Source organism: Cebus imitator, unplaced genomic scaffold, assembly GCF_001604975.1.
Source record: "Cebus imitator isolate Cc_AM_T3 unplaced genomic scaffold, Cebus_imitator-1.0 Scaffold183, whole genome shotgun sequence".
In the NCBI taxonomy this organism is placed as follows: Eukaryota; Metazoa; Chordata; class Mammalia; order Primates; family Cebidae; genus Cebus; species Cebus imitator.
Genome location: NW_016107498.1, coordinates 3,280,011 through 3,307,599, shown reverse-complemented (window position 1 = coordinate 3,307,599; position 27,589 = coordinate 3,280,011). Strand labels below are relative to the sequence as shown.

At 48.4% G+C, this 27,589-nt stretch overlaps 1 protein-coding gene across 7 annotated transcripts in view; it reads left to right on the top strand.

Annotated features, from left to right (window-relative positions):
* SLC20A2 (solute carrier family 20 member 2) overlaps window positions 1–19,427 on the top strand; it is a 125,157-nt gene extending 105,730 nt beyond the window's left edge. For all 7 annotated transcript variants that reach the window (XM_037744760.1, XM_017545959.1, XM_017545961.2 and 4 more), the window contains 4 exons: window positions 798–1,386; window positions 8,462–8,647; window positions 9,857–9,941; window positions 17,947–19,427. In XM_037744760.1, the coding sequence (XP_037600688.1) occupies window positions 798–1,386; window positions 8,462–8,647; window positions 9,857–9,941; window positions 17,947–18,111 (1,025 nt within the window). In that variant the 3' untranslated portion in view covers window positions 18,112–19,427. The remainder of the gene's footprint in view (window positions 1–797; window positions 1,387–8,461; window positions 8,648–9,856; window positions 9,942–17,946) is intronic.
* The last annotated feature ends 8,162 nt before the right edge of the window (window positions 19,428–27,589 follow it).

Sequence of the window (27,589 nt, the reverse complement as noted above, 5' to 3'; positions counted from 1 at the left end):
AAAAAAAAAAAAAAAAAGAAAAGAAAAAAGAAAACATCCAGACCATTCTGTGTCCTTTAGACTCTTAATGTTTATGGACAGTGCCAGGGGAGCACAGCTTTGCCCAAGCCTGCCCCGGTGGCTGCCACCTCTGCAAGGTGGGTTCTGGCACCTGCCTGCCACAGGCACAGTCTCAGATGTAGCCCAGAGAAAGCAAATTTGTTTTGCCTGATTTATCTCAGATACTGCCTTTGACAGTATGACTGACCTTTTAAGATGCACCTAGAAAATTAGCCGGGATGATGGTGCACATCTGTATGTAGTCCCAGATGCTTGGGAGGCTGAGGCAGGAGAATCACTTGAGCCCTGGAGTTGGAATGAGCTATGATTGCACCACTGCACTCCAGCCTGGGTGACATAGCTGAGATCCTGCCTCCAAAGACAAAACCAAAACAGAAGCACCTGGAATATCCACCTCACATGAAGTAGGTTTTGTCTTACCTATGAAGTTTTTCTAAGATGAATTTCTTAGTGCCAAGTGCCATAGTAATTTCTGGAAGACACTTTTTAGGAGAAGTTAACATGTTTTCTGAAAATACCACATTATTAGTTTTGCCCTTCTGTTGTATGTTTCTACGTTTATTATTTTTTGAATGGTAACCATAGTACATGTCCTTTATGGCCAACTTAGAGAAGATAGTGTATGTTAATAAGTCATCCCCAGCCTTCCAGAGATAAGTGCCATGAAACAGTGGGGAGTGTTTCCTTACTTTATATTGGCAAGGCTGGAAAATGAGACCTTCTCTAACCCTTTTCAGGAAGGGCCCTGTCCATGACCCATGGCTCTGTGAAATCGCCCGTCTCCAACGGCACCTTCGGCTTCGACGGCCACACCAGGAGCGACGGTCACGTGTACCACACCGTGCACAAAGACTCGGGGCTCTACAAAGACCTGCTGCATAAAATCCACATCGACAGGGGCCCAGAGGAGAAGCCAGCCCAGGAGAGCAGCTACCGGCTGCTGCGCCGGAACAACAGCTACACGTGCTACACTGCGGCCATCTGCGGGCTGCCGGTGCACACCACCTTCCGAGCCGCGGACTCGTCGGCCCCGGAGGACAGCGAGAAGTTGGTAGGCGACACCGTGTCCTACTCCAAAAAGAGGCTGCGCTACGACAGCTACTCGAGCTACTGCAACGCGGTGGCGGAGGCGGAGATCGAGGCGGAGGAGGGCGGCGTGGAGATGAAGCTGGCGTCGGAGCTGGCCGACCCTGACCAGCCGCGGGAGGACCCCACGGAGGAGGAGAAGGAGGAGAAGGACGCGCCCGAGGTGCACCTACTGTTCCATTTCCTGCAGGTCCTCACCGCCTGTTTTGGGTCCTTTGCTCACGGCGGCAATGATGTGAGGTGGGTGCATTCATTCGTTCATTCATCAAGGGTCCCGGAGGCTCTGCCAGGCGCCAGCGCTGTGCGAGTGCCGGGATCCAGCAGTGAATGGCACCGATGGAAGCCCCTGCCTGGAGTAGGGCGCGCAGGCGGTGGACAGATCCATAAGTCAGCATTGCATACGGGACCGCGACAGCATTAGCAGGAAAGTAAGGTAGACACAGGGCAGGAGCTGCAGGGGTGGCCGTGCGACCTGGGCTACCCAGGGAAGGGCTGGCCAATGACGGAGCTGCAGGGGTGGTCACTTGGCGTCCGCAGGAAGGAAAATGGCAGGTGCAGGGGCTTGAGGCAGACGCACACCTCTGCCCTCCAGGACGAGCTAGGAGGTCTCGCGAGGGCCGAGCGGAGACCGCGCGTCTGCAGTTCGAGGATGCAGAGCGCGTGGCCAGTGGACAGAGGAAGGTCTCGGCCCAAGAGGGAAGCTGTGGAGCTGTGAGCTGGGGCCACGCAGGGTACGTTTGACAGGGCCACTGGCTTTTGGGCGATGGGCTGGACGTGGATGTGAGAGAAGAAGGAAAGGCTGATGCCGGACAGGAGCCATGGCCTCGGCAAAGGCAAGAGTGGAGCTGCCGCCTTTTAGGGATGACGCAGACCCTGGACACGGCCAGTGCGCTATGCTGCTGTTCAGGCCGAGCAGGCAGCGGGCATGTGTGCCGGGGTTCAGGTCAGGCCAGACTGGGTGCAGAGCAGGTGACTTGGATGGAGGACTGCTAGGGCAAGCAGCGGGAGGCAGAGCACCCGGACTGAGGAAACAGCAAGAGAGTAGGTATGCCAAACCGGGCCTCGAGGAGTACTTCCTAGGAGGTGATTTTATTTAAATTATTTTTTTTAATAACGAAGTCTCGCTCTGGTCCCCAGCCTGGAGTGCAGTGGTGAGATCTCGGCTCACTGCAACCTCCTTCTCCCAAGTTCAAGTGATTCTCCTGTCTCAGCCTCCCAAAGCAGCTGGGACTAGAGGAGTGTGCCACCATGCCTAGCTAATTTTTGTATTTTTAGTAGAGACAGGGTTTCCCATGTTGGCCAGGCTGGTCTGGAACTCCTGACCTCAGGTGATCCGCCTGCCTTCGGTCTCCCTAAGTGCTGGGATTACAGGCGTGAACCACCGCGCCTGGCCATCCTTCAGTAGCATCTTTAACCCAGTGAGAAGGCTCCGCCCCTCTCGTGGGCTCTAGTTCTCCCCACTGCATGGAGCAGCCGCTGGAGCTGCTGCCAGAGCCTGCAGGTCACACCACATACAATGTCACAGACATCCTGCAAATAAGTGTGTAGGGACAGGGGCAGTTAACGACTCTCTAACCTTGACCCCACCCTCCCCACCCCATGCCCAGGCCCAGCATGTAGGAAGCAGGGCAGCCTCCTGGGGCCCGAGAGCCCCAAGTTTGGGTCTCTGCTGTCTTCTTACAGCTGTGTAGACAAGTCACTTGCTTTTCTGATGTCTGTTTCCCAATCTGTAAAATGGGGGGAAACAATTCCTAACCTCCCAGGCTTCCCCTGTGTACTGTAATGAGGATGGTGCTCCCAACTCGCTCGGTTTCTGTGCATTTCTGCTCGTGGTCAGCCCACTGACGTTTCAGGGGACCCTGCTGTTGTCATCTTCTGTTGCAAGCAGTGACTCCCCGTGGGCTGCGCACGCTGCCTCCCCATGTGCAGCTGCGTCTCTGCTCTTCATAAATGAAGTCTCACTGCAGACGAGTGCATCTTTTATTCTGCTCAGCATCACATGGGCATTTCTGTGATATTTTATTTGGTATTTTCTTGGCGACAGCGTGCCCTGTCCTATGTTAGTAACTTTGTCTGCCCCCACGCTGTCCCACTTCCTCCTCCTCATCAAGCATTCTTTACAGAAGGCCTGATACTGGCAGAGCGCTAGGAACTGGGTCCCTGTCCATTGGGAGTTTAAACACAAGGAGATGAGAAAAACATATCCATGGAAAAGTAATACAGTGTCACATTCACGCATTCAAACACACGTGTGCTCACACAGGCACACTCACACACACGTACTCACACACACAGTGTTTCAGCTCAAAGAAAGCAACTAGGCAGTGGCTGCTCAGGGTGATTGTAGAATTCCGAGCAGTTGCTTGCAGCATGGGGACTGTTTTGGCTTTGGAGCAGGGAGGGCATCTGCTGAAAGCACCATTCTAGAAGTCATCTGAGTGAGAAGAGGCGTCCATGCATTCAGCACGAGGTTGAGCCCCAAGGCCTCAGCACTGAGCTGCCGTGGGCTATCCCACCCTCCCTCTAAGACCCCTCTAAGCCAGGGGCGGGCATCTGTCAGAGATGGGATCTGACACTCAGGGTCACACAGGGAGACCGAAGCTGAATTGGAAGCCAGTTCCAGTGACTCAGTGACACCCGGTCTGCACAGCTGGCTGTGGGAGGAAAAAAGAGCCAGGGAAGCTGTTAAGAGCACCTCGGGGTCTCATGGGCTCCGGGGGCCTGACAGACATGAGCAACGTAGGCACAGGGTGGGAGGGCCTGAAGGAGCCTGGGCTGTGCCCACTCTGCCGCCTCAGAGGTGGGACCCTGGCCTCGGTTTCCTCATCAGTAAGACGGAAGCCACAGTGCCCGCTGTGCAGGGTGGCTGTGGGGATGGATGCTTAGCAAAATATTGCACCCCATAGTATGGGGCCTGACAGTCTGTCCAAAACTGGCAGCTCATGTTAGTAGTACCAGCAGCAGGGGGTGGCAGAGAAAATAGAAATTTTAGGAAAAAAGGAAGAAAAAAAGAACTTGGTTGTTGTGTCGTGAACTTGGTTGTTTAAAAAATTAATTTTGGCCAGGTGCAGTGGCTCACACCTATAATCCCAGTACTTTGAGAGGCCAAGGTGGGTGGATCATTTGAGGTCAGAGTTCAAGGTCAGCCTGGCCAACATGGTGAAACCCCACCTCTACTAAAATACAAAAATTAGGTGGGCATGGTGGTGCGTGCCTGTAGTCCTAGCTACTCGGGAAGCTGAGGCAGGAGAATCACTTGAACTCCAGAGGTGGAGGTTGCAGTGATCTGAGATCTCGCCACTGCACTCCAGCCTGGGCGACAGAGCAAGACTTTAAAAAAAAAAAAAAAAAAAAAAAAAAATTAATTGACTTAATAGGCTGGGCATGGTGGCTCACGCCTGTAATCTCAGCACTTTGGGAGGCCAAGGTAGATGGATCATCTAAGGTTGGGCGTTCAAGACCAGCCTGGACAGCATGGTGAAACCCCACCTCTACTAAAAATACAAAAATTAGCTGGGCCTGGTGGTGGGCGCCTGTGGTCCCAGTTACTCGGGAGGATGAGGCAGGAAAATCGCTTCAACCCAGGAGGCAGAGGTTGCAGTGAGCTGAGATTGCACCACTACACTCCAGCCTGGGTGACAGAGGGAGATTCTGTCCCAATATGATAATAATAACAACAAATTACGCACCTATTAGGATGGTTACCATTTTTTAAAAAGTAACAAGTGTTGTCAAGGACAGAGAAATTGTTACCCTGTGCGCTGTTAGTGCGAATTAAATGGTGTAACCGCCTCCCCTATGACTCAGCATTCCTGCTTCTGGGTATACATCCAGAAGAATTGAAAACAGAGTCTCAAAGAGACATTTGTACCCCACGTTCAAAGCATCACCGTTTGCAACAGCCAAGAGAGGAGAGCAACCCAGATGGCCACTGGCAGGTGAATGGAAACAAAACGTGCCTGTGCGTGCAGTGGAATATTATTCAGCCTTAAAAAAGAAGGAAGTCCTGTCACCTGCTGTAACATGGATGAACCTGGAGGACACAATGCTAAGTGAAATAAACCATCACAGAAAGAAAAATACTTTATGGTTCCCCTTCTATGAGTTGTCTGCAGCAGTCAAATTCATAGAACTAGAAAGTCGGATGGCGGTTGCCAGTAGCTGTGGGGAGGGGCCATGGGAACTCGTTTGAAGAGTGCAGCTTCACATTTGCAAGATGAACAAGTTCTGGAGATCTGTTTCACAACAATGTAAATATACTTAACACTGCTAAACTATAAATAAGAATGATTACAATGGTAAATTTTATGTTATGCTTTTTACCAAAATTTTTTAAAAAATCATTTTGATCATGACTATGTTGTATAGGTGAACCTCAAATGCACTAAGATGAGCTATGCTCAAGACAAAAGTCACCATGTACAGGAATACTTGGGAGACACTGCGGGTTCCGTTCCAGACCCCTACAATAAAACAAGTATCACAATACAGTGAGACACACAGTTTCTGGTGTCCCAGTGCATAGAAAAGTTATGTTTGTATGTTACCATACCGTAGTGTGTTAAATGCGCAAGAATATTATGTCTAAAAAGCAATGTACATATCTTAATTTGAAAATACTTTATTGCTAAAAATAATGCTAGCAACCCTCTGAACATTCAGTGAATCATAATCCTTTTGCTGATGGAGGGTCTGGCCTTGATGTTGATGGCTGCCGACTGATCAGGGTGGTGGTGATTAAATGCTGGGGTGGCTGTCGCCATTTCTAAAATTAAGACAACAGTGAAATTTGCCACTCTTTTCAATTAACTCTTCCGTTTTCAATTAACTCTTCCTTCCACAAAAGATTTCTTCATAGTACACAATGCAGTTTGATAACATTTTACCTAATGTAGAATTTCTTTCAAAATTGGAGTCAATCCAGTCACACCCTGCCTCTGCTCTATCAACTGAGTTTATAGAATATTCTAAATCCTTTGTTGTCATCTCAACAATGTTCACAACATCTTCACCTGGAGTAGATTCCATCTCAAGGAGCTTTCTTTGCTCATCCATAAGAAGCACCTCCTCATCTGTTAAAGTTCTGTCATGAGATTGCAGTTTGGTCACATCGCCAGGCTCTACTTCTAGATCTCTTGCTATTTCCACCACATCTGCAGTGACTTCCATCATTAAAGTTTTGAACGCCTCAAAGTCATCCACGAGGGTTGGAATCAACTTCTTCCAAACTTCTGTTAATGTTGGTATTTCTACTTCCTCCCATGAATCACAGATGTTCTAATGGCATCTAGAATGGGGGATCCTTTCCAGAAGGTTTCAGTGGAATCCTCAGACTCATCAGAGGAATCACTATCTATGGCAGCTACGGTCCTACAGAGTGTATTTCTTAAGTAATAAGACTTGAAAGTCAAATTACTCCTTGATCCATGGGCTGCAGAATGGATGCTCTGTTCACAGGCAGGAACACGACATTCATCTCCTTACACACCTCCATCAGAGCTCACTGGTGACCAGGTACATTGTCAATGAGCAGTAATATTTTGAAATATTAATATTTTTTCTGAGCAGTAGGTCTCAACAGTGGGCTTAAAATATTCAGTAAACCATGTGTAAACAGATGTACTGTCATCTAGCCCTTGTTGTTCCATTTAGAGAGCACAGGCAGAATGGAAGGGCCCTAGGATTTTCAGGATGGTAAATGAGCATTAGCTTCAATTTACTTTGTTGTTCCATTTCTAGGGCATAGGCAGAGTAGATTTAGCGTCATTCCTAAGAGCAATAGGATTTCTGGAATGGTAAGTGAACATTGGCTTCAACTAAAGTTACCAGCTGCATTAGCCTCTGAAAAGAGAGTCAGCCTGTCTTTTGAAGCTTTGAAGCCAGACATTGCCTTCTCTCTGGCTCTAGAAGTCCCAGCTGGCATCATCTTCCAATAGAAGACTGTTTCTTCTATATTGGAAATCTGCTGTTAGTGTAGCCACCTTCATCAGTGATCTTAGCTGGATCTTCTGGAGAACTCACTGCAGCTTCTCCATCAGCACTTGCTGCTCACCTTGTACTTTTATGCTACAAACATGGCTTCTTTCCTTCAACCTCCTGAACTGACCTCTGCTATCTTCCAGCCTTTCTTCTGCAGCTTCCTGTGTTCTCTCAGCCTTCACAGAATTGAAGAGAACTAGGGCCTTGCTCTGGATTAGGCTGTGGCTTAAAGGGAATGTTGTGGCTGGTTTGATCTTCTATCCAGACCACTCACACTTTCTCCATATCAGCAATATGGCTGTTTTGCTTTCTTATTATTCATGTGTTCATTGGAGTAGCACTTTTAATTTCCTTCAAGATGCTTTCCCTTGGCGCTCACAACTTGGCTAACCGTTTGGCCCAAGGGGCCTAGCTTTTGACCTGTCTCCAATTTTGACAAGCCTCACTAAGCTTAATCATTTCTAGCTTTTGATTTAAACTGAGAGACATGCAACTCTTCCTTTCAATTGAACACTTAGAGGCCACTGTAGGGTAATTTATTGGCTTAATTTCAATATTGCAATATCTCAGTAAATAGGGAGGTCGGAGGAGATGGAGAGAGACGGGGGAGTGGCAGGTCGGTGGAGCAGGGAGAACACACAGCATCTATCAGTGAAGCTCGCCATCTCATATGGTAACAGTTCATGATACCCCAAAACAATTATAATAGTAACATAAAAGATCACTGATCACAGATCACTACAACATATATGATAATAATGAAAAAGTTTGGAGTACTGTGAGAATTACCAAAATGTGACAGAGACATGACGTAAGCACACACTGCTGGAAAATCGCGCCAGTGGACTTGCTTGATGTGGGGGTGCCACAAACCTCCAATTTGTAAAAAATATCATACCGGAAGGCCGGGCACAGTGGCTCACGCCTGCAATCCCAGCACTTTGGGAGGCCAAGGTGGCAGATCACGAGGTCAGGAGTTCGAGACCAGCCTGGCCAATATGGTGAAAACCTGTCTCTGCTAAAAATACAAAAATTAGCTGGACATGGTGGTGCACACCTGTAGTCCTCTTAACTACTCGGGAGGGAGGCTGAGGCAGGAGAATTGCTTGAACCCAGGAGGCGGAGGTTGTAGTGAGTTGAGATCATGCCACTGCACTCCAGCCTGGGTGGCAGAGCGAGACTCCATCTCCAAAAAAATAAAAAAAGAAATAAAGAAGGAAGAAACATCATATCTGTGGAGTGTGATAAAGTGAAGCACAGTAAAAGAAAGTCACCTGTATCATGTATGGTGCCGCTTGCATGTGTAGTTAATCTTTTTTCTTTTTCTTTTTCCCAGTAATGCCATTGGTCCCCTGGTAGCCTTGTGGCTGATTTACAGACAAGGCGGGGTAATGCAAGAAGCAGCTACGCCCGTCTGGCTGCTGTTTTACGGAGGAGTTGGAATCTGCACAGGCCTCTGGGTCTGGGGGAGAAGAGTGATCCAGACCATGGGGAAGGACCTCACTCCCATCACACCATCCAGGTAAGCCCGGGCCGGTGGACAGGCAGGGCAGGCTTGTCATCCGAGGACTGGGTGGAGCTGCCCAGCTGTGTCTGAATGGCCAGCTCAACACTGGCAGTCAGTAGTGGGTCACGGAGGAGGGGACAGTGGGCAAGAATGGCCCTGACCCACCTTGCATGCCATTTCCCCTCCTCCTCCCTCCCTGTGTCCCAGCCTCTGACCACAGGGTCCCTGAGTGGGAAGGGTCCCTGAGAGGGAAGGGCAGACAAGGAGGGGTAACAGAGCGGAACAGGCAGGGAGGAGAGGAGAAGCCTACCCTCAGCCAGCTTGGGGGCCAGAGGCAGGTGAGCAGGGAGGGCACAGACTGCGGCAGGCCCTGGAGCCGATCTTTCCTGAAAGTTCTCTGGCCATGCCAGCTCTCAGCGGCCACCCTGCTGGGGTTACCTTAGCTCTTGCTCTGCCAGACAGGGAGGTGTCCCCTGCCGTCGTGGGTGAGCTCTGGAGGCTTTAAATGTGGTCTCTCAACCACATAAGCCTTCAGCTGCATCAGAGGTTAAAGGAACTTCCAGAACTTTTAGAATACGACCAAAATTTGGAGCCATCTGTGATGGGAAATCTCTCTTTTTAAAGCATATGGGAGGTTTCCTTTTCCTACAGGCTCGGGAGTTAAAGGAAGGGAACCAAGGGCAGCTGGGGTGGGGAGGACCAGAACCCAAACCCCATCACACAGCTCTGCTCTACATCTGCAGAGAAAGCTAAAACAGCTCAGGAATCGTCCTATATACACACAGACTTTAAATTTCTAATTTTTGGTTCTCACTTGAAATTCATTTTAATAAAAGATAATTTAGAAGATTGGTTTGAAGAACAGTTAGTACTCCGAGAGAAATACACTCTTTTGTAATAAGTGCGCATTTTTAAAATGAGAGCATAGCTTTTCCTTTTCCGTTTTTGAAATGGCTATCTTACTGCACAGCAGGAATGTCTGGCCACGGGACTGCCGTGCGTGGGCTTTGAAAAGGTATCAGAAAGCCGGGCCGCTGGGGACAGTGGCAGGAAAGCGCAGCCTTGGTGCCGATTGAGCAGCCCCTTGTTCTGTTAAAGTCGATCTTGCCCAGTCAGCAGTCGGCAGTCACCCCCCAGAATGTTCTGGCGAGCCTCTGGCGCCCGCAGGGTGTCCAGGAGGATGATAAAAGGGCGCCCGTGACGTGTCTCATGCTCCCCCCGCAGCGGCTTCACGATCGAGCTGGCCTCCGCCTTCACCGTGGTGATCGCCTCCAACATCGGGCTCCCAGTCAGCACCACGCACTGCAAGGTAGGCCCCTGCCAGCCGGGAGCCCTTCCCCAAGCCGTTAGGGTGGGTCCAAAGCCACCGAGCGCACGCGAGGGAGGCGGTAGCGCTCTGAAGGTGGTGGTGCAAAGCGCCTCTCTCAGGTTCTCCTCGTCTGCCGGGACCTTGTGTTCCTCCATCTGCCCCTCCAACGTCCTCCTGTTGGCAGGACAACACCATCCCTCGTTCAGACCTGGCTTTTCCAAGGCAAAATGCCACGGCTGGCCTGCCTGGGACTGACCTGCTGCGCTCCTGGTTTCCACAGTGGAGTTTGATCGGCCTCCTATGTGCTCTGAGCATACCCATGGGCTCACCTGGGAGCCTGCCACTCAGTCCAGCCATTCAGGGGACTGGGGGTTGACACTGGAAATAGAAATTAACAAAAATCATTTCCGTGGAATTGTTTCTGGTTTTGTTCCTTAAATGATGTTCAAAGTGACTACATTGCCCTTATTTCCCCATGAGGGGTAATTGCTGATACTGACCACTGTGCCATGCTCTGAAACCTGGAGCTGGACAAGAGAGGGCTCCTGGTGGTGGTGAGGAAAGCTGGGCTTCCGGGAGTTCCAGGGAGCGATCCACAGGCTGCCAGGGTGGGGAGGACCAGAACCCGGGTCTCATCACCCAACTCTGCCCAGTATCTACAGACAGATACTTCTAAAATAGCTCCGGTGAGCCTCTGTGTACAGACACACTCACCAGTCTCAACTAAACAAAAGTTCCTTCCAGATGTTTCCTAGGTTCATTTATTGGCATCATTCGAGAAAAACTCATTGGCGTTTGCTGCGTAGGGGCAGAGCTCTAGGCAGCAGGAGGAATACATGAGCCCTCATGACAGCCACAGCCACCCACGTTTATATTTACTCACGATTTTAAGATTCCAGCCATAAGTTAAAAAANCGCCGTGCTCGGCCTGAAAGAGCTTTTGAAAAACCAGCACAGGTTTGGTTTTTCCAGCTTGTATGAGTTAGCTTGTAGCTAACTGTATGAGCAGTTTACTACATACAGTGTTGGAATGGACAATACTGATTTTGCTAATAACACTAAACTCTAGTAACACTAAACTATAGGAATAGATGAGAAGTATAAAATGCTTATTTAAAAAGCCAAACTCTTAAATTCTCTTGACGTGTGATTTCCCCAATACCGTATTGATATTTATACTATAATAATGTGTAACTAAGAGATTTATATCCAGTTTTTACAGTGAATAGATGTATATGTTATCATTATCCTAAGATATCTGTACAAGCATGTGATAAGTTTTGTTTTTGTTGAGCTGGTGATGGGTAGTGTTAGGATAGCTTGTTGGCACAAAAAGCAGGTCTCCCTGACATGGGCCTGCAGCGGGGTGCCATCTGTAATAGGTCACAACTTGGATTCTAGTCAGTTTGTCTGATATCACTGATCTTGCACTTCTGGATAAAGTCCAGAGCTATTCCCTGTGAGCACTAAGGACACAGTCTCAGCTCTCAGGAGCTTGCAGTGCAGTTGGAGAGCAGATGGCTCTCATCAGATTCCAAATAATAGAAGTGCTGGGGAGAGTTCACAGTTGTCATTACCCGGAAATGCTTGCTCTCACATATTTCCCCTGCACACAACAGTCCCCAAATGGCAAATGTGGGATGAACTATGAGAGCCGTGGGATGGCGTGAAGAATGGGGCCCTCTGTGAGTGAGGCCATGAATCTGGACACATTCAAAGGGTATTGATGTCCACATAGAGTCATAGTTGAATTGGATCAGTTTCAGGATAATTATCCTGTGTTTGCTTTTTAAGTTTCTTGCTTAGAGCCATCTAACAGACGGTAGGGAAAAACTGGGGACTTGGCAGGAAATAAGATGAAAACTATTGTTTAAAATGAGTTTTTGAATTTATCTAGGTAGATGTTACTGATTTAGGCTTCCTTCTAAGTGTAGATGGCTAAGTGCGTAGAGATTTGTTTTGTTTGAGACAGAGTCTTGCTTTGTCTCCCAGTCTGGAGTGCAGTGACGCAATCTTCGCTCATTGCAACCTCTGTCTCCTGGGTTCAAGCAATTCTGCCTCAGCCTCCTGAGTAGGTGGGGTTATAGGTGTGCACCACCATGCTCTGCTAATTTTTGTATTTTTAGTAGAAATGGGGTTTTGCCATGTGAAATGGTGGCTCATGGCTGTAATCCCAGCACTTTGGGAGGCTGAGGTGGGTGGCTCACCTGAGGTCAGGAGTTCGAGACCAGCCTGACCAATATGGTGAAAGCTCGTCTCTACTGAAAATACAAAAATTAGCCTGGTGTGGTGGTGTGTGCCTGTAGTCCCAGCTACTCAGGAGGCTGAGACAGGAGAATTGCTTGAACCTGGGAGGCAGAGGTTGCAGTGAGCCAAGATCATGCCATTGCACTCCAGCATGGGCGACAGAGCAAGACTCTGTCAAAAAAAAAAAAAAAAAAAAAAAAAAAAAAAAAAAAAAAAAAAAAAAAAAAAAAAAAAAAAAGAAAAGAAAAACCGCCAAGCAAAGGCAGGCAGCTTCGTGCTTCAAACACCCAGGTCAGCTGGCCCTCACAAGAGCATCTGGAATGCCCCAGCAGTGTGTTTCAAAGCTGGGGCTCTGTGCATGAGGAATCAGCCTCAGTGGAAAGAGGTTTTGTTTTTTTCCTTTTTTGCTATCATGTATGGAAACACTTCAGTTTCCACAAAGCGTCTGTATTCATATACCCCCACTTACTGATCATCAGGAAGTGCTGGGTACTGTGCTCAGCACCACATGCATGGTGCGCCATTCCCTCTCCACAGCAAGCCTGTGGGGTTGGAACTGTCAACTCCCAGTCCACAAGTGAGGAGACTGGGTTCCCTCAGAGCTGGGCCGCTTCCCACGTGCACACAGCCACATGTGATAGATGGAGGATTCAGATATTTACCTCAGGTCACACCTCCTTATTCAGGTCCCCATTGGCACCATCATGGCGCCCAACCATGGCCAAGGGTGGCTGAGGCAAGCACTCCACTGGCGCCGTGAACATGAGCCCCCTCAGTCTCCCCAAGAACCTTCCCCAGCTTCACACATGAGGAAACTGAAGCAGAGGAAAGTTAAGTAACGTGCCTGAGGTTACAAAGCCAGGGAGCCGCACAAATGAGGCACCCACGTGGGCGGCGTGGCCAACGACCTCCTCCCCGGCTCCACCTGGCAAGCATGGGGAGGGAAGGCAGGCAGGAAGAGGCGTGCCCGCTACCCATTCATTGTGAGTTTCCTAAAATGGGTTATTTAAAACTTACCAGAGAAGCACATATTCACTGAAATAAACAATACGAGACTATAGGGAATGAAAAGTGACATCTTCCCCGAACTCCATGTCAGTTCCATTTACTGTGTTATGTAGGAGCATAGAGGAGACGCATGTCACTAAATACATTCTTTCCAAGGACACGGGCTTGTGACTTTCATCATATGTCTTTTGGAATGCTTTTAAACAGATGTAATGCCATCTTTTTAATGATTAACCTACCCTTAAGCAAGACTGCTGAAGGCAGGCAGACTGTTCCGCACCAGTTGAAAGAGCTTTTCTTTTTTTTTGAGATGGAGTCTTGCTCTGTCACCCAGGCTGGAGTGCAGTGGCATGGTCCTGGCTCACTGCAGCCTTTGCCTCCTGGGTTCAAGCAATTCTCCTGCCTAAGCATCCAGGGTAGCTGAGATTACAGGCACGTGCCACCACACCCAGCTAATTTTTGTATTTTTAGTAGAGACGCAGTTTCATCATGTTGGCCAGGATGGTCTTGAACTCCTGACTTCAGGTGATCTGCTTGCCTCAGCCTCCCAAAGTGCTAGGATTACAGGCATGAGCCGCCGTGCTCGGCCTGAAAGAGCTTTTGAAAAACCAGCACAGGTTTGGTTTTTCCAGCTTGTATGAGTTAGCTTGTAGCTAACTGTATGAGCAGTCTAGTCCGTACAGATGTTTACTACATACAGTGTTGGAATGGACAATACTGATTTTGCTAATAACACTAAACTCTAGTAACACTAAACTATAGGAATAGATGAGAAGTATAAAATGCTTATTTAAAAAGCCAAACTCTTAAATTCTCTTGACGTGTGATTTCCCCAATACCGTATTGATATTTATACTATAATAATGTGTAACTAAGAGATTTATATCCAGTTTTTACAGTGAATAGATGTATATGTTATCATTATCCTAAGATATCTGTACAAGCATGTGATAAGTTTTGTTTTTGTTGAGCTGGTGATGGGTAGTGTTAGGATAGCTTGTTGGCACAAAAAGCAGGTCTCCCTGACATGGGCCTGCAGCGGGGTGCCATCTGTAATAGGTCACAACTTGGATTCTAGTCAGTTTGTCTGATATCACTGATCTTGCACTTCTGGATAAAGTCCAGAGCTATTCCCTGTGAGCACTAAGGACACAGTCTCAGCTCTCAGGAGCTTGCAGTGCAGTTGGAGAGCAGATGGCTCTCATCAGATTCCAAATAATAGAAGTGCTGGGGAGAGTTCACAGTTGTCATTACCCGGAAATGCTTGCTCTCTCGTATCACATATTTCCCCTGCACACAACAGTCCCCAAATGGCAAATGTGGGATGAACTATGAGAGCCGTGGGATGGCGTGAAGAATGGGGCCCTCTGTGAGTGAGGCCATGAATCTGGACACATTCAAAGGGTATTGATGTCCACATAGAGTCATAGTTGAATTGGATCAGTTTCAGGATAATTATCCTGTGTTTGCTTTTTAAGTTTCTTGCTTAGAGCCATCTAACAGACGGTAGGGAAAAACTGGGGACTTGGCAGGAAATAAGATGAAAACTATTGTTTAAAATGAGTTTTTGAATTTATCTAGGTAGATGTTACTGATTTAGGCTTCCTTCTAAGTGTAGATGGCTAAGTGCGTAGAGATTTGTTTTGTTTGAGACAGAGTCTTGCTTTGTCTCCCAGTCTGGAGTGCAGTGACGCAATCTTCGCTCATTGCAACCTCTGTCTCCTGGGTTCAAGCAATTCTGCCTCAGCCTCCTGAGTAGGTGGGGTTATAGGTGTGCACCACCATGCTCTGCTAATTTTTGTATTTTTAGTAGAAATGGGGTTTTGCCATGTGAAATGGTGGCTCATGGCTGTAATCCCAGCACTTTGGGAGGCTGAGGTGGGTGGCTCACCTGAGGTCAGGAGTTCGAGACCAGCCTGACCAATATGGTGAAAGCTCGTCTCTACTGAAAATACAAAAATTAGCCTGGTGTGGTGGTGTGTGCCTGTAGTCCCAGCTACTCAGGAGGCTGAGACAGGAGAATTGCTTGAACCTGGGAGGCAGAGGTTGCAGTGAGCCAAGATCATGCCATTGCACTCCAGCATGGGCGACAGAGCAAGACTCTGTCAAAAAAAAAAAAAAAGAAAAAGAAAGAAAAAGAAAAGGTATGTGGTAGTATGAAGAATTTGAACAGTTATTTAGAGCATCATAATTAATAAGTATGTACAAGTTTTTACCCTACTGATCATATGTCTTCCTGTCAAGCATCCTGAAACATTTATAAATCCAAAAATCAGAAGACCATGGTAAAAATCCTGTAAAACTTTAAAAGCAGGCCTGCTGTGGTGGCTGGCTTACCCCTGTAATCCCGGCATTTCCGGAGGCTGAGGTGGGAGGATTGACCCCAGAGGTATGAAACCAGCCTGGTCGACATCTTGACCCTGTCTGTATTTTCTAAAAATTAAAATTAAACAAAAAATTTAAACATAGAAGTTTTGCTAACCATGATCTCTAATTACAATAAAATCAAACTAGAAATTAATTATATATTGAAATAAGAATGTATCCCAGTGGAGACTTTTTAATGCTTTTTTAAGGTAACAATTGAATTAAGGAGTTTAAAAAAATACAATGATAGCTTTCTTAAAAAATAATAACCAAATGTGCATGTCTGTGAGTGGATACAAATAGCAAAACCTGTGGCAACCAAAGCTATGCTAAGATGAAAATTCATATATATATATTTTTGGGGAGACAGAGTTTTGCTCTTGACACCCAGGCTAGAGTGCAGTGGTGCGATCTCAGCTCACTGCAATCTCTGCCTCCCGGGTTCAAGTGAGTCTCCTGTCTCAGCCTCCTAAGTAGCTGGAATTACAGGCCACCACCACGCCCAGCTAAATTTTGTATGTTTGGTAGAAATGGGGTTTCACTATGTTGGCCAGGTTGGTCTCAAACCCCAGACCTCAGGTGATCCACCTGCCTCAGCCTCCCAAAATGCTGGGATTACAGGCATAAGCCACCATGCCCAACTGAAAATTCATATATTTAAATGGTTTAATTGATAAAAGAGAAAATAAAATAACCAAGTATTAAAATTAGGATTTTGTAAAAAGTCCAGGACAATAAAAACTGAGAAAACAGCTTGTAAGAAATATAAAAGCAAAATGAATTAAAAACAAAATAAGAAGAGGAGAGGACAGCAGCTACTAATAAAATATCAGATCACATCAAGGAAAAGAGGGATGGAATTAAGTTGGGAAGGAGGAAGACATTGTAACAACAGATAGAGAAGAAAACTGTGGGGCTGGGCGTGGTGGCTCACGCCTGTAATCCCAGCGCTTTGGGAGGCCGAGGCGGGTGGATCACGAGGTCAAGAAATCGAGACCATCCTGGTCAACATGGTGAAACCCCGTCTCTACTAAAAACACAAAAAATTAGCTGGGCATTGTGGTGCGTGCCTGTAAGCCCAGCTACTCAGGAGGCTGAGGCAGGAGAATTGCCTGAACCCAGGAGGCGGAGGTTGCATGAACTGAGATCACGCCATTGCACTCCAGCCTGGTGTAACAAGAGTGAAACTCCGTCTCAAAAAAAAAAGAAAAAGAAAATTGTTTCCATTGGTAAAGAAACCACACAGCTGTTTGCTAAGAATTTGAAAACCCCTGTGAATTATTTTCTGTAACAGCATATGTGGCAAAGAAATACTGATCTGAGAAGTAGAAAAAAATCTGACCCAGAACAATAGGGTGAAATTAAGGGAGTTCTCCAAAAACGATTGTTCTCACGTAAAAAAGCAAAAAGGTGCTAGGGGTGGGGCAGGGGAAGATACTGCTGACTAGATAAATTCATTAGGATCTTTTCGATTTAAACAAACAAACAAAAAAGCAGCTCTTACACAATATAAACTACCCCACAACATAGGAGGAAAAAACAAAACTAGAAAACCTCTCCCATCTGTGCTATAGCTTACACTGAATAATCCTAATAACAAACCTAATTTAAAATATTACAAACAATGAAATCTATGTTTACCTATGAATATTAATTGTAAAAATCTTCAAGCAAGATGCTGATAAATGGCATCAACAATATTTGGCTGAGGCGGACAGATCACCTGAGCTCAGGTGTTCAAAACCAGTCTGGCCACCCTGGCGAAACTCTGTCTCTACTAAAAATACAAAAATTATCCGGGCGTGGTGGCAGGTGCCTGTAATCCCAGCTACTAGGGAGGCTGAGGCAGAAGAATCGCTTGAACCGTGGAGGAGGAGGTTGCAGTGAGCTGAGATTGCGCCACTGCACTCCAGCACTTTGCGAGGCTGAGGAAGGTGGATCGCTTGAGGTGAGGAGTTTGAGACCACCCTGGCCAACATGGTGAAACCCTGTCTCTACTAAAAATATGAAAATTAGCCAAGGGTGGTGGTGTGCGCCTATAATCCCTACTCGGGAGGCTGAGGCCAGAGAATCACTTGAACCTGGGAGATGGAGGATGCACAATCTCTCACTTGAGCTGAGATCGTGCCACTGTGCTCTAGCCTGGGCGACACAGCAAGACTCTGTCTTGGGGGGAAAAAAAAGAACTGTGTAAAGAGCTATATGCTGAAGAATCCCCAAACAATTCTACCTAAAATCTAAGCCATTTTAAAAGCTGTAACAAATGTAGGGGACCGGGTAATGCCGTACTAGAGCTTGTTTCTGAGATTAGCCTGTGTACATTGGTTGAGTGTAGACTTTGTGGCTCACCTGTTTTTACTTTGCAATGTCTGTGCTCCCACAGGTGGGTTCGGTGGTGGCGGTGGGCTGGATCCGCTCCCGCAAGGCTGTGGACTGGCGCCTCTTTCGGAACATCTTTGTGGCCTGGTTCGTGACTGTCCCCGTGGCCGGGCTGTTCAGTGCTGCTGTCATGGCTCTTCTCATGTATGGGATCCTTCCATATGTGTGATTTGTCTTCTTCCAGCTGCAAACAGCTAAAGGATGGTCTGGTGTGGGCATGTGGGAGACACGTGACCTCATGCCATGCACACACACATCCTGGCCGTGCATGGCTCTCTCATGACCAGCTCTCTGCCTCCCTTCAGGGAGGCTCCATCCCACACCATTCACCCAGGCTGCGGAGACTCACCTTCCCAAGCTAACTTAACTACTGTACATAATAATATGTATTAAACTGGTATCGTGGTGATATAATGTGGTGCAGTTACTTATATATTAAATATATATTGTATCCATAGAATAGGTAGTGTTATTTCAAACATATTCAAGATGGGAGTGGAGATCATTGCCTAGAAGTCAATATTCAATAAATCTTGTACATAGCTATTTCAATAGCAAATGTTAAGCCTTTAAAAGGAAAGTGTAGATTGGAAAATAATTTTTTTCCAAATGATGTTTTTCCCTTCTAATATACTGTAAGGTAACGAGCTTCAGGACAGGTGACACGACCCATCAGAGGCCACACGCTGTGGGATGACAGCAGGACGGGAGGTCACAAGTGCTTTCACTGAAGATTTGTTCATATACTGTGTATTGATTCTTGTGTAATATATCATCATTGCTTTTGTAAATACGTAAAACTGTAATTTTTTAATGGTGTGCTTCCCTTATACTTTTTTGATCAGAGAATTTTGGAAAGTACCAAAGAAGCAGGGGAATCGTTGGCCAGTGTTATATTTTCATGTTGTCTGTCTCCCCCTCACTGATCATACCCACCCCGGAGCACGTGTGGCGGCGGCACCGTCACCCAGCATGCGCCACACCGTGGCTCCCACCAGCAGTGCCGCCGCCACCGCCACCACACACCAGATCCCGCCCACCCTGCAGTGGCCTTTCCTTGTCATCAGAGTAGAGAATGCACAGGTGTCAGTGAAGGCGTGCGGCCGAGCACTACATGTCAAGTCCGGTGTCAGTTTCCATCCTAGTTCTCCTTGCAACCTGAAGAATGGATGCTTGTCTCAAGTGTCAGTGCAAAGGAGGCTTTTTCTGTGCTTTGACATTCAGGGACAGGAGGGAGGGGGAATGCTGGACACTGATGGAGTATTTCTCTGAGGCCCACGCAAAGCTGGACACCAGGCTCTACTCTAGCCCATTGGAGTCTCTTCTTTTTTGATAGCGGGAGGGAGGAGGTGCGACTAATGTTGGAGCCTGAAACTATGGAAATGCTGCTAAAATTTTTATATTGACAAACATTTTCTTGGTACTTCATTGTGATTTTTCATTAATCAACCATATTAAATTTATAATAAAAAATGCCCCTCAGAAGTTTGCCTCTGAAGCATTTTTCTCAATATTGCTATGTTTTTCTTTCAGAGTTTCCACAAAAAACAGAAGCTATATAATTTGGTCATTGTATCCTTTGTTGGTTTCCCTTATTTGACTACTGTTATGGGTTTGTACAGAAAACACACGTGAGGAGGAAACAGATACACAGTGTCCCCACCCCACACTCAGAAACCCACAGTTTTGGGAGGCCGAGGTGGGTAGATCGCAAGGTCAAGAGATCAAGACCATCCTGGTCAACATGGTGAAACCTTGTCTCTACTAAAACTACAAAAAAAAAATTAGCTGGGTATGGTGGCACGCACCTGTATTCCCAGCTACTCAGGAGGCTGAGGCAGGAGGATTGCTTGAACCCAGGAGGCGGAGGTTGCGGTGAGCCGAGATTGCGCCATTGCACTCCAGCCTGGGTAACAAGACCAAAACTCCATCTCAAAAAAAAAAAAAAAAAAGAAACCTGCAGTCAGCAGCTTATGGAGTAGTGGGTTACCATGTTCTGGGCTGAGGACTGAGCGGGAAAGTGCAGGTCTTATCCTTTGCTCAAGCATCCAAAAACGCCCCGACTTGCAGCTTCTGGAGGCCCCGAGGGAAACCCCTTAATCCTCTGCAGCGGCCACGCCTCAACCTCTGACTCCCTTACGAGCTGGGAAGGTGCTGGATGAGGCAAAGTGGCAGGTGCAAAAAATGCATCTCCACTAAGAGTGCTGCCCTTTCTGGTGTTTAAATGGCACCTTAAGCCCTCCAGTGCTTCACTTCAAGAAAAGATCGATTTTCCTCCCAAATCTATGTAAGTAACAGCACAACACAATGCAGGTGAACCTTGTGCAGCCCAGTCTGCGGGATTCAGGCAGCGATGCGCTCGCCACCCCTGTCCTGGGAGGAGGACTGCCACCTGGGAGCCCCGCCCGGCCCCTCAGGCAGGACATTTCCAGGGTGAGAGGGGAACAGGCCACACTCACCACGTTGAGCACTCCTGTGACTGAGCACAGGCTCCCAGTCCGCCTGGCCAGCCGATCCCCCACAAGGGGAGTCATGCCAGCTGGGACTCCTGACCCTGAAAGGAGGCCCCTGTGGGTGGCTGAGGGTGCTGCAAGCCACAGGCAGGGAAGCAGAGTGCCCGGGAGCCAAGCGAGGTGGTGGGAGGGTTTGGTCTGCTGAGGCTGAGCATGGAGCATCTCCAAGCCAGAGGGAATGCTGGCAGGGGCTCCCAGTCTTGGGCCACCAGCCCACAGTTCTATCCAGAGAATCTTGCCTGAGTTCACCGGCCTCTTCCTCTAATAATGCAGAGTCCTCAGACAGAGGGGACCCGGCCTGTTGCCATGCGATTCTGTTCACGAGATCCCTTTATTCCACCTGAGAGAACTGTCAGGGAGGCCTGGAGACTCCTCCCTTTCTTGCTGTCTGGGCTCCTCTGAGGGGGCAAAGTCTGGATGCTGTCAGAGGAGTTCGAGCATGCTCAAGCGATTCCTACGCCTCAGCCTCCCGAGTAGCTGGGATTATAGGCACCCGCCACCACGCCCAGCTAATTTTTTTGTATTTTAGTAGAGATGGGGTTTCACCATTTTGCCCAGGATGGTCTCAAACTCCTGAGCTCAGGTTATTTGCCTGCCTCAGCCTCCCAAAGTGCTGGGATTACAGGTGTTAGCCACTGCTCCTGGCCGTTAATAAACTTTTGAGCAAATATCTAAACACAACAGATTCATTTTCAGCAAGATAATTTTTAAGCTCTCCCCACCTCCCCTCCTTAAAAGAAGCTGAATTTGAATTCTGAAGCAGTAGTGATCTCAAGCTGCAGAATAAAAATTTTAAATCAGCATCATTAGGATGACAAGTAAAGACCTCTGGCCTCTGGGTTTATTTGATGACAAAACGAGGGAAAAGGGCCTCTGAGGAGCTCTCGCAGTGTTTTGAGGCGTCCTGGGCGAGGCTGTTGCTGGACTGCGCTCACCCATGGGAGACCACGCTTGCTGGTGCCTTTCAGGCTTCTGGAGTCTGGCAGGACCGGGCTCAGAGTTCAGCTCCTGCTTCACTGACCCTGGGCCACTTCCATCAATCCTATTAGAGCCAGTTTTCCTGTGTTCAAAATGGGCAAAGGGACCCTCTCCCAGGAGTATGAGGATCGGGGCATCGGCATGAAAAAGGGATCACCCCAGGGCCTGGCCCCAAACAGGGGCTCCCCAAGCAAGCATTTGTCCCTCTCTTGTGGGTGCATGCTTTATTTTTATGGGTGATTCCCCTCAGGAGGATGGCTCTCAGGAGAGCACTAATGGGATGATGAGCAAAGGGAATAGAAAACAGACCAGTTAGTTGAACAAAACCACGAGAGACAAGGATGCTAGCGAATGGGTTCTCCGCATGCTTGATGGGGGACCAGGAGGCCTGGAGAGTGTGGTCACACACGCGAGCAGTGAGCTTAACTGTCACCCTCTTTAACATTTTTATCCTTCATTGTGTTGAAAAAAAACAATAGGCCAGCTGCAGAAGCTCATGCCTGTGACCCCAGAATTTTGGGAGGCCTAGGTGGGCAGATCACTTGAGGTCAGAAGTTCAAGACCAGCCTGAACAACATGGTAAAACCCTGTCGCTACTAAAAATACAAAAAAATTAGCCGGATGTGGTGGTGTGCACCTGTAGTTCCAGCTACTGGGGAGGTTGAGGCAGGAGAACCACTTGAAACAGGGAAGCAGAGATTGCAGTAAACCAAGGTCGAACCATTGGACTCCAGCCTAGGTAACAAGAGCAAAAAACAAAAACCCAAAACAATAAAAGCATGACTCATATTATGAAAAAAAAAAGTCACCTATATCCCGCCATCCCGACACCACCCTTCTGAAACATTTTCATTTCCCTTTTTTTTTTTGAGACCCAGTTTCTCTCTGGTTGCTCAGGCTAGAGTGCAATGGCGCCATCTCGGCTCACGCAACCTTCGCCTCCCGGGTTCAAGTGATTCTCCTACCTCAGCGTCCCGAGTAGCTGGGATTACAGACGTGTGCCACCACGCTCGGCTAATTTTTTGTACTTTTAGTAGAGACGGGGTTTCTCCATGTTGGTCAGGCTGGTTTCAAACTCCCGACCTCAGGTGATCCACCCGTCTCAGCCTCCCAAAGTGCTGGGACTACAGGTGTGAGCCACCAGGCCCGGCCTGCATTTCCCTTATTTCGATGGATCTTTGAAACACCTGGAGCTGGCTGGCCACGGCAGGCACGAAAGCCCAGAATGAGAAAATGTTTCGGGGCCAACCCATCCGGGGCCAGGGCAGGCCCCAGGCTTCCTGACCTTATCTGGAGTCTTCCAGTTCAGCAGCGGCCAGGCGGGTCCACAGCTGTGGTCTCCATAAGAGGGGCTGTGGGTAGGCCCGTGAGGAAGTTCCAGGAAGGAGAGCTGTGAGAGGTGATTAGGAGCTTGGAAAGGAAGCCCAGGAAGAGAGGGTGAGGGCTCATTCCGCCTGTTTCTATAAAGGAAACACGAGAACTCAATACGATTTTACATGAGGAGTTTCAGACTCAGCGAGGTTGACCATCTGCTCTCCGTGTGGCTAGAACAAAACCTACTTACACAGCAAATTGGATTTTGGCCGGAGTAAGATGGAGAATTTCCTTGCTTTTCCCAACACTTGCCATTTAGAGGTTAAACCAGACCCTGAATTTAGAGACTGCAATGAGTGGTGGGGAGTGGGGCAAGGAGGTCAAAGAGGGGCTTAAAGAGCTCCAGGCAGAGAGCACGGCCTGGAAGCTGTGGGCATCTGTTTGGCAGCAGTAACAGCGGCACCTGGTGGGGTCGAGTTTAATTGCAACTCCACTACCCCATTCCCAGGCCTGGACGCCCTCCCCAGGTGGACCGCCAGATCCCGGGGAGGAGCCGGGCCGACCGTGCCTACACAGCGCGGGAATGCTGTGCCCAGTCCTTAACGTTTCCTTCCACGTGACTGGACCCCATTTGGGATCCACTTTTGCTTCCTACACTCTTTAATCCTCTCCGCCAGAGAAAGGAGTGTATTTGATAAGTACGTTGGGGAAGAAGGAAATGGGCTGTTGGAGTCAGCCCCCCTCAGAGCACAGGCGCGCCCCCAACACCCCCAACCCCCGCCGTCTCCTCCAAGCCAGCCAACCTTGGCGGGAGGGGAGGCCTGCCCGGTCCGACACTGCCGGTGACTCACTCTAAGCCACAGCCTCACCAGGCCTTTCTCAGTAGGAAAGGCCACATTCATGGAGGTCTATCCAATCACACCCTAATTTACATTTTTTTTGTTTTGTTGTTTTTTAAGAAATAGGGGTGTCTTTAGCCCAGGCTGGTCTCGAACTCCTAGGCTTAAGGGCTCCTCCGGTCTCGGCCTCCTAAAGTTTTAGTATTCCCGGCGTGAGCCACCACGCAGCCACAATTTGTTCAAAGCTTGGCGGGGCCGGCAGCACGAAGAAGGGGGCACGGGGTCTGAAAACACTCCTCGCGCTAACACACACGCCTGCACCCAGAAACGGGCTGTGGATTACAAGGGAGGTGGCACCTGAGCGCCAGCACTGGTGCGGTGGGCAAAGGAAAAGGGGCTCTGCTTCTCAAGGGCAGCCCAGGAAGCTGCATGCGGAAGGCCGGGCTTGGCGTGGGGACCCCACGTGTTTACAGAGAACGCTCAGGGCGCCGCTCAGCCCCAGCCCTTTCGGGCGCTAGAAGCTGGGGCTCAGAAAGGTAACAGCGAGCCTCGGAGGACAGGCACAGGAAGCCAGACGGAACCGCAGGACAGCACCATCCTCCTCTGTCCCTCGAGCAAACCCTCGGCATAGGACAACGGTCAGCGAAGCACCGCTACAACATCCCAGTCACTTGCTGGGTAATTCGTATGTAAAATAGGATGCGTTCACTTAACATTTGGCTCACGCCTGTAATCCCAACACTTTGGGAGGCCAAGGCGGGTGAATCACCTGAGGTCAGGAGTTCGAGACCAGCCTGGCCAACATGGTGAAACCCCGTCTCTATTAAAAATACAAAAATTAGCCAGATGTGGTGGGGCATGCCTGTAATCCCAGCTACTGGGGAGATGGAGACAGGAGAATCACTTGAACCTGGGAGGCAGAGGTTGCAGTGAGCCAAGATCACACCACTGCACTCCAGCTTGGGTGACAGAGGGAGACTCCTCCTCAAAACACAAAAGAGAAAAACCCCATGCTTGTTAGTCTCTTACCACAAGCAACACCCGTCCTCCTGTGTCACTCTCCATGGGGGGAGCCTCGCTAAGCGTGGAAGCCGGGACTTCTAACCTGGCCCAGAACCAGCTCCACATGGGACGCTGGCCTCCCTTGCAGCAGCTGGGACTCCACCTGCTCCAAACCACCAGTCCTAAGAGCTTTAGCCTAGTTACAGAAATAATTCGAAACTTGCTTTAGAAACCTGGAAAAGTATACAGTAAATAAGGATATTTATAATCCCACCTTCCTGAGATAATGAATATTAACATTTTGGAGCACTTTCTCCTATATTTGCATTCACATTTTAAAAAATAAAATATTAATACAAACCTAGAGGGATATCCTTTTCGTCCACTTCAGGCCATCAATACAAGTAACTTTGCCCAAGAAACAATGAGGCCTCGGGGTTTCCCTGCTGCCCCTAGTCCTGTCTGTCTTAAGTCTCACTCTTGTCACCCAGGCTGGAGTGCAATGGCAGATCTTGGCTCACTGCAACCTCCACTTCCCAGGTTCAAGTGATTCTCCTGCCTCTGCTTCCTGAGTAACTGGGATTACAGGCACCCGCCACCATGCCCCGCTAATTTTTGTATTTTTAGTAGAGATGGGATTTCACCATGTTGACCAGGCTTGTCTCGAACTCCTAACCTCAGGTGATCCGCTCACCTCTGCCTCCCAAAGTACTGGGATTACAGGCATGAGCCACTGCGCCTGGCCAAGATATCCATTATAACATTTTGTTTATATAAATAGATATTTACGTAATCTTTAACGACACTGAAACATATCTTAAAGGACATATCAAACTGTCAGTGGCAAAAGAAACAGGAATGAGAATTTTCAATTTACTTCTAAATTGAATTTGTTTATAAACAAATTCAAACAGCAAACTGTTTTAAAAAAAGAGATTCAGGGAAAACCCACTCAGGAGCCCCTCTCTCCAGGAGAGAGCTTTTCTTTCCTCTTTTCTCTTGCCTATTCAACCTCCACTCTTAAACTCATGTTTTGTGTCCACATCCTCAATTTCCTTGGCCTAAGACAAGGAACCTCGGGTATTTACTCCAGACAACAACACGGGTTCATTTAGGGGCCCCGTCCAGAATTGGAAAGTACATTCATCGGAAAGAATGTTGCTGCAGATGGAGCCATGCATGGACACACCTCTTTTCCGAGGACCCTTCAGTCAACCCCAGGAGGAGCCTTAAATGCTGTGCCCCACGACATGCCTCTTCAGCAGGAAGTAGCCAGAAAGACTCATGTCCCAACACCCCCTAACATCAGCTAGAATTACCACTCCTTATAGGGGAAATGATACCAGAGCCTTATTTAGGCAGATAGTGAGGGTAAGAGAGTCCTTGGTAAGGTTTCCTTTTAATAAAAAGCAGCCCCCAAATCATTTCTAACAAAAAGCAGCTTGAGCGGGGCGCGGTGACTCAAGCCTGTAATCCCAGCACTTTGGGAGGCCGAGGCGGGTGGATCACGAGGTCAAGAGATCGAGACCATCCTGCTCAACATAGTGAAACCCCGTCTCTACTAAAAATACAAAAAATCAGCTGGGCATGGTGGTGCGTGCCTGTAATCCCAGCTACTCAGGAGGCTGAGGCAGGAGAATTGCCTGAACCCAGGAGGCGGAGGTTGCGGTGAGCCGAGATCGCGCCATTGCACTCCAGCCTGGGCAACAACAGCGAAACTCCGTCTCAAAAAAAAAAAAAAAAGAAAAAGAAAACTCAAGCTGTAAGCATAGATAAGCAAGCTGGTGGCTTGCACAGGTGAATGCTGGCAGCTGTGCCGATACGAAAAGACTACCTGGGGGCCACGCATGTTCAACATGGAGGCTCCCTCTTCCTTTTTGTCACATGTGCAGTAAAAAGGCAGGCAACATGGTACCAGCCAGGTAGAGACCCCATCAGCATAATAAAAGATTAGGGTGGGATGGCCAGCTTCTTCATGCAAACAGCACCTGGTCCCATCAATCTCTCAGGCCCCATGTAAATCAGACACCGCCTCCTCAGGCTAGCCTATACACCCCGTGTGTTTCATCATGAAACCAGAAGACCCACTCAGGAGCCCCCTAGCTCTCTGCAAAAAAGAGAGCTTTTCTCTCACCTATAAAACCTCTGCTCTTATACTCAGGAAAAAAAAACAAACTTTCAAAAGGAGTTCTACTTTTAGGAAGATGATTTACCAGTGAGTCTGAGGATATTATAGTCTGTTTTATTCTCTAAACTGGTACTTAATTCCTTGGTTATCATTTTTCTATTCTAGTAATCAAAATCATGTTTCTGAAGCCCAGGAGCAGCCCTGGAAGTGTCCACCCAACTCTGGCCTCCTCCCACCGTCTCTCCTCCCATGCTTCCCCAAATGCACTCTTCCCTCGACCATCTTTCCACATGCTCACACCCATCATTTCTCAGCAGCTGCACAGAACTCCCAGGGCGACGCAACCTATCACACCATAAGCACAACAGTGTGCCGCTCTCCAGCACAACCACACTCACTGCTTCCTCCCTCAGTCTGCCCATGAGAGCAAGAGAGGAGCAGGGGTCAGCAAACTGAAAGGGACAGGCAGCAGCCCCAATCATTTAGATACAAATCTCACCTGTAAAAGTGCTCCTTAAAACAAATCATATCAGGCTGGGTGTGGTGGCTCATCCCTGTAATGCCAGCACTTTGAGAGGCCGAGGCGGGTGGATCACGAGGTCAGGATATCGAGACCATCCTGGCCAACATGGTGAAACCCTGTCTCTACTAAAAATACAAAAATTAGCCAGGCATGGTGGCGTGCACCTATAATCCCAGCTACTCAGGAGGCTGAGGCAGGAGAATTGCTTGAACTCAGGAGGTGGAGGTTGCAGTGAGCCAAGAGCGCGGCACTGCAATCCAACCTGGGCGACAGAGCGAGACTCCATCTCAAACAAAACAGAACAAAATCACATCAAAGGTAAGAAAACCACCAGCAAGTCAGAGGAGCAG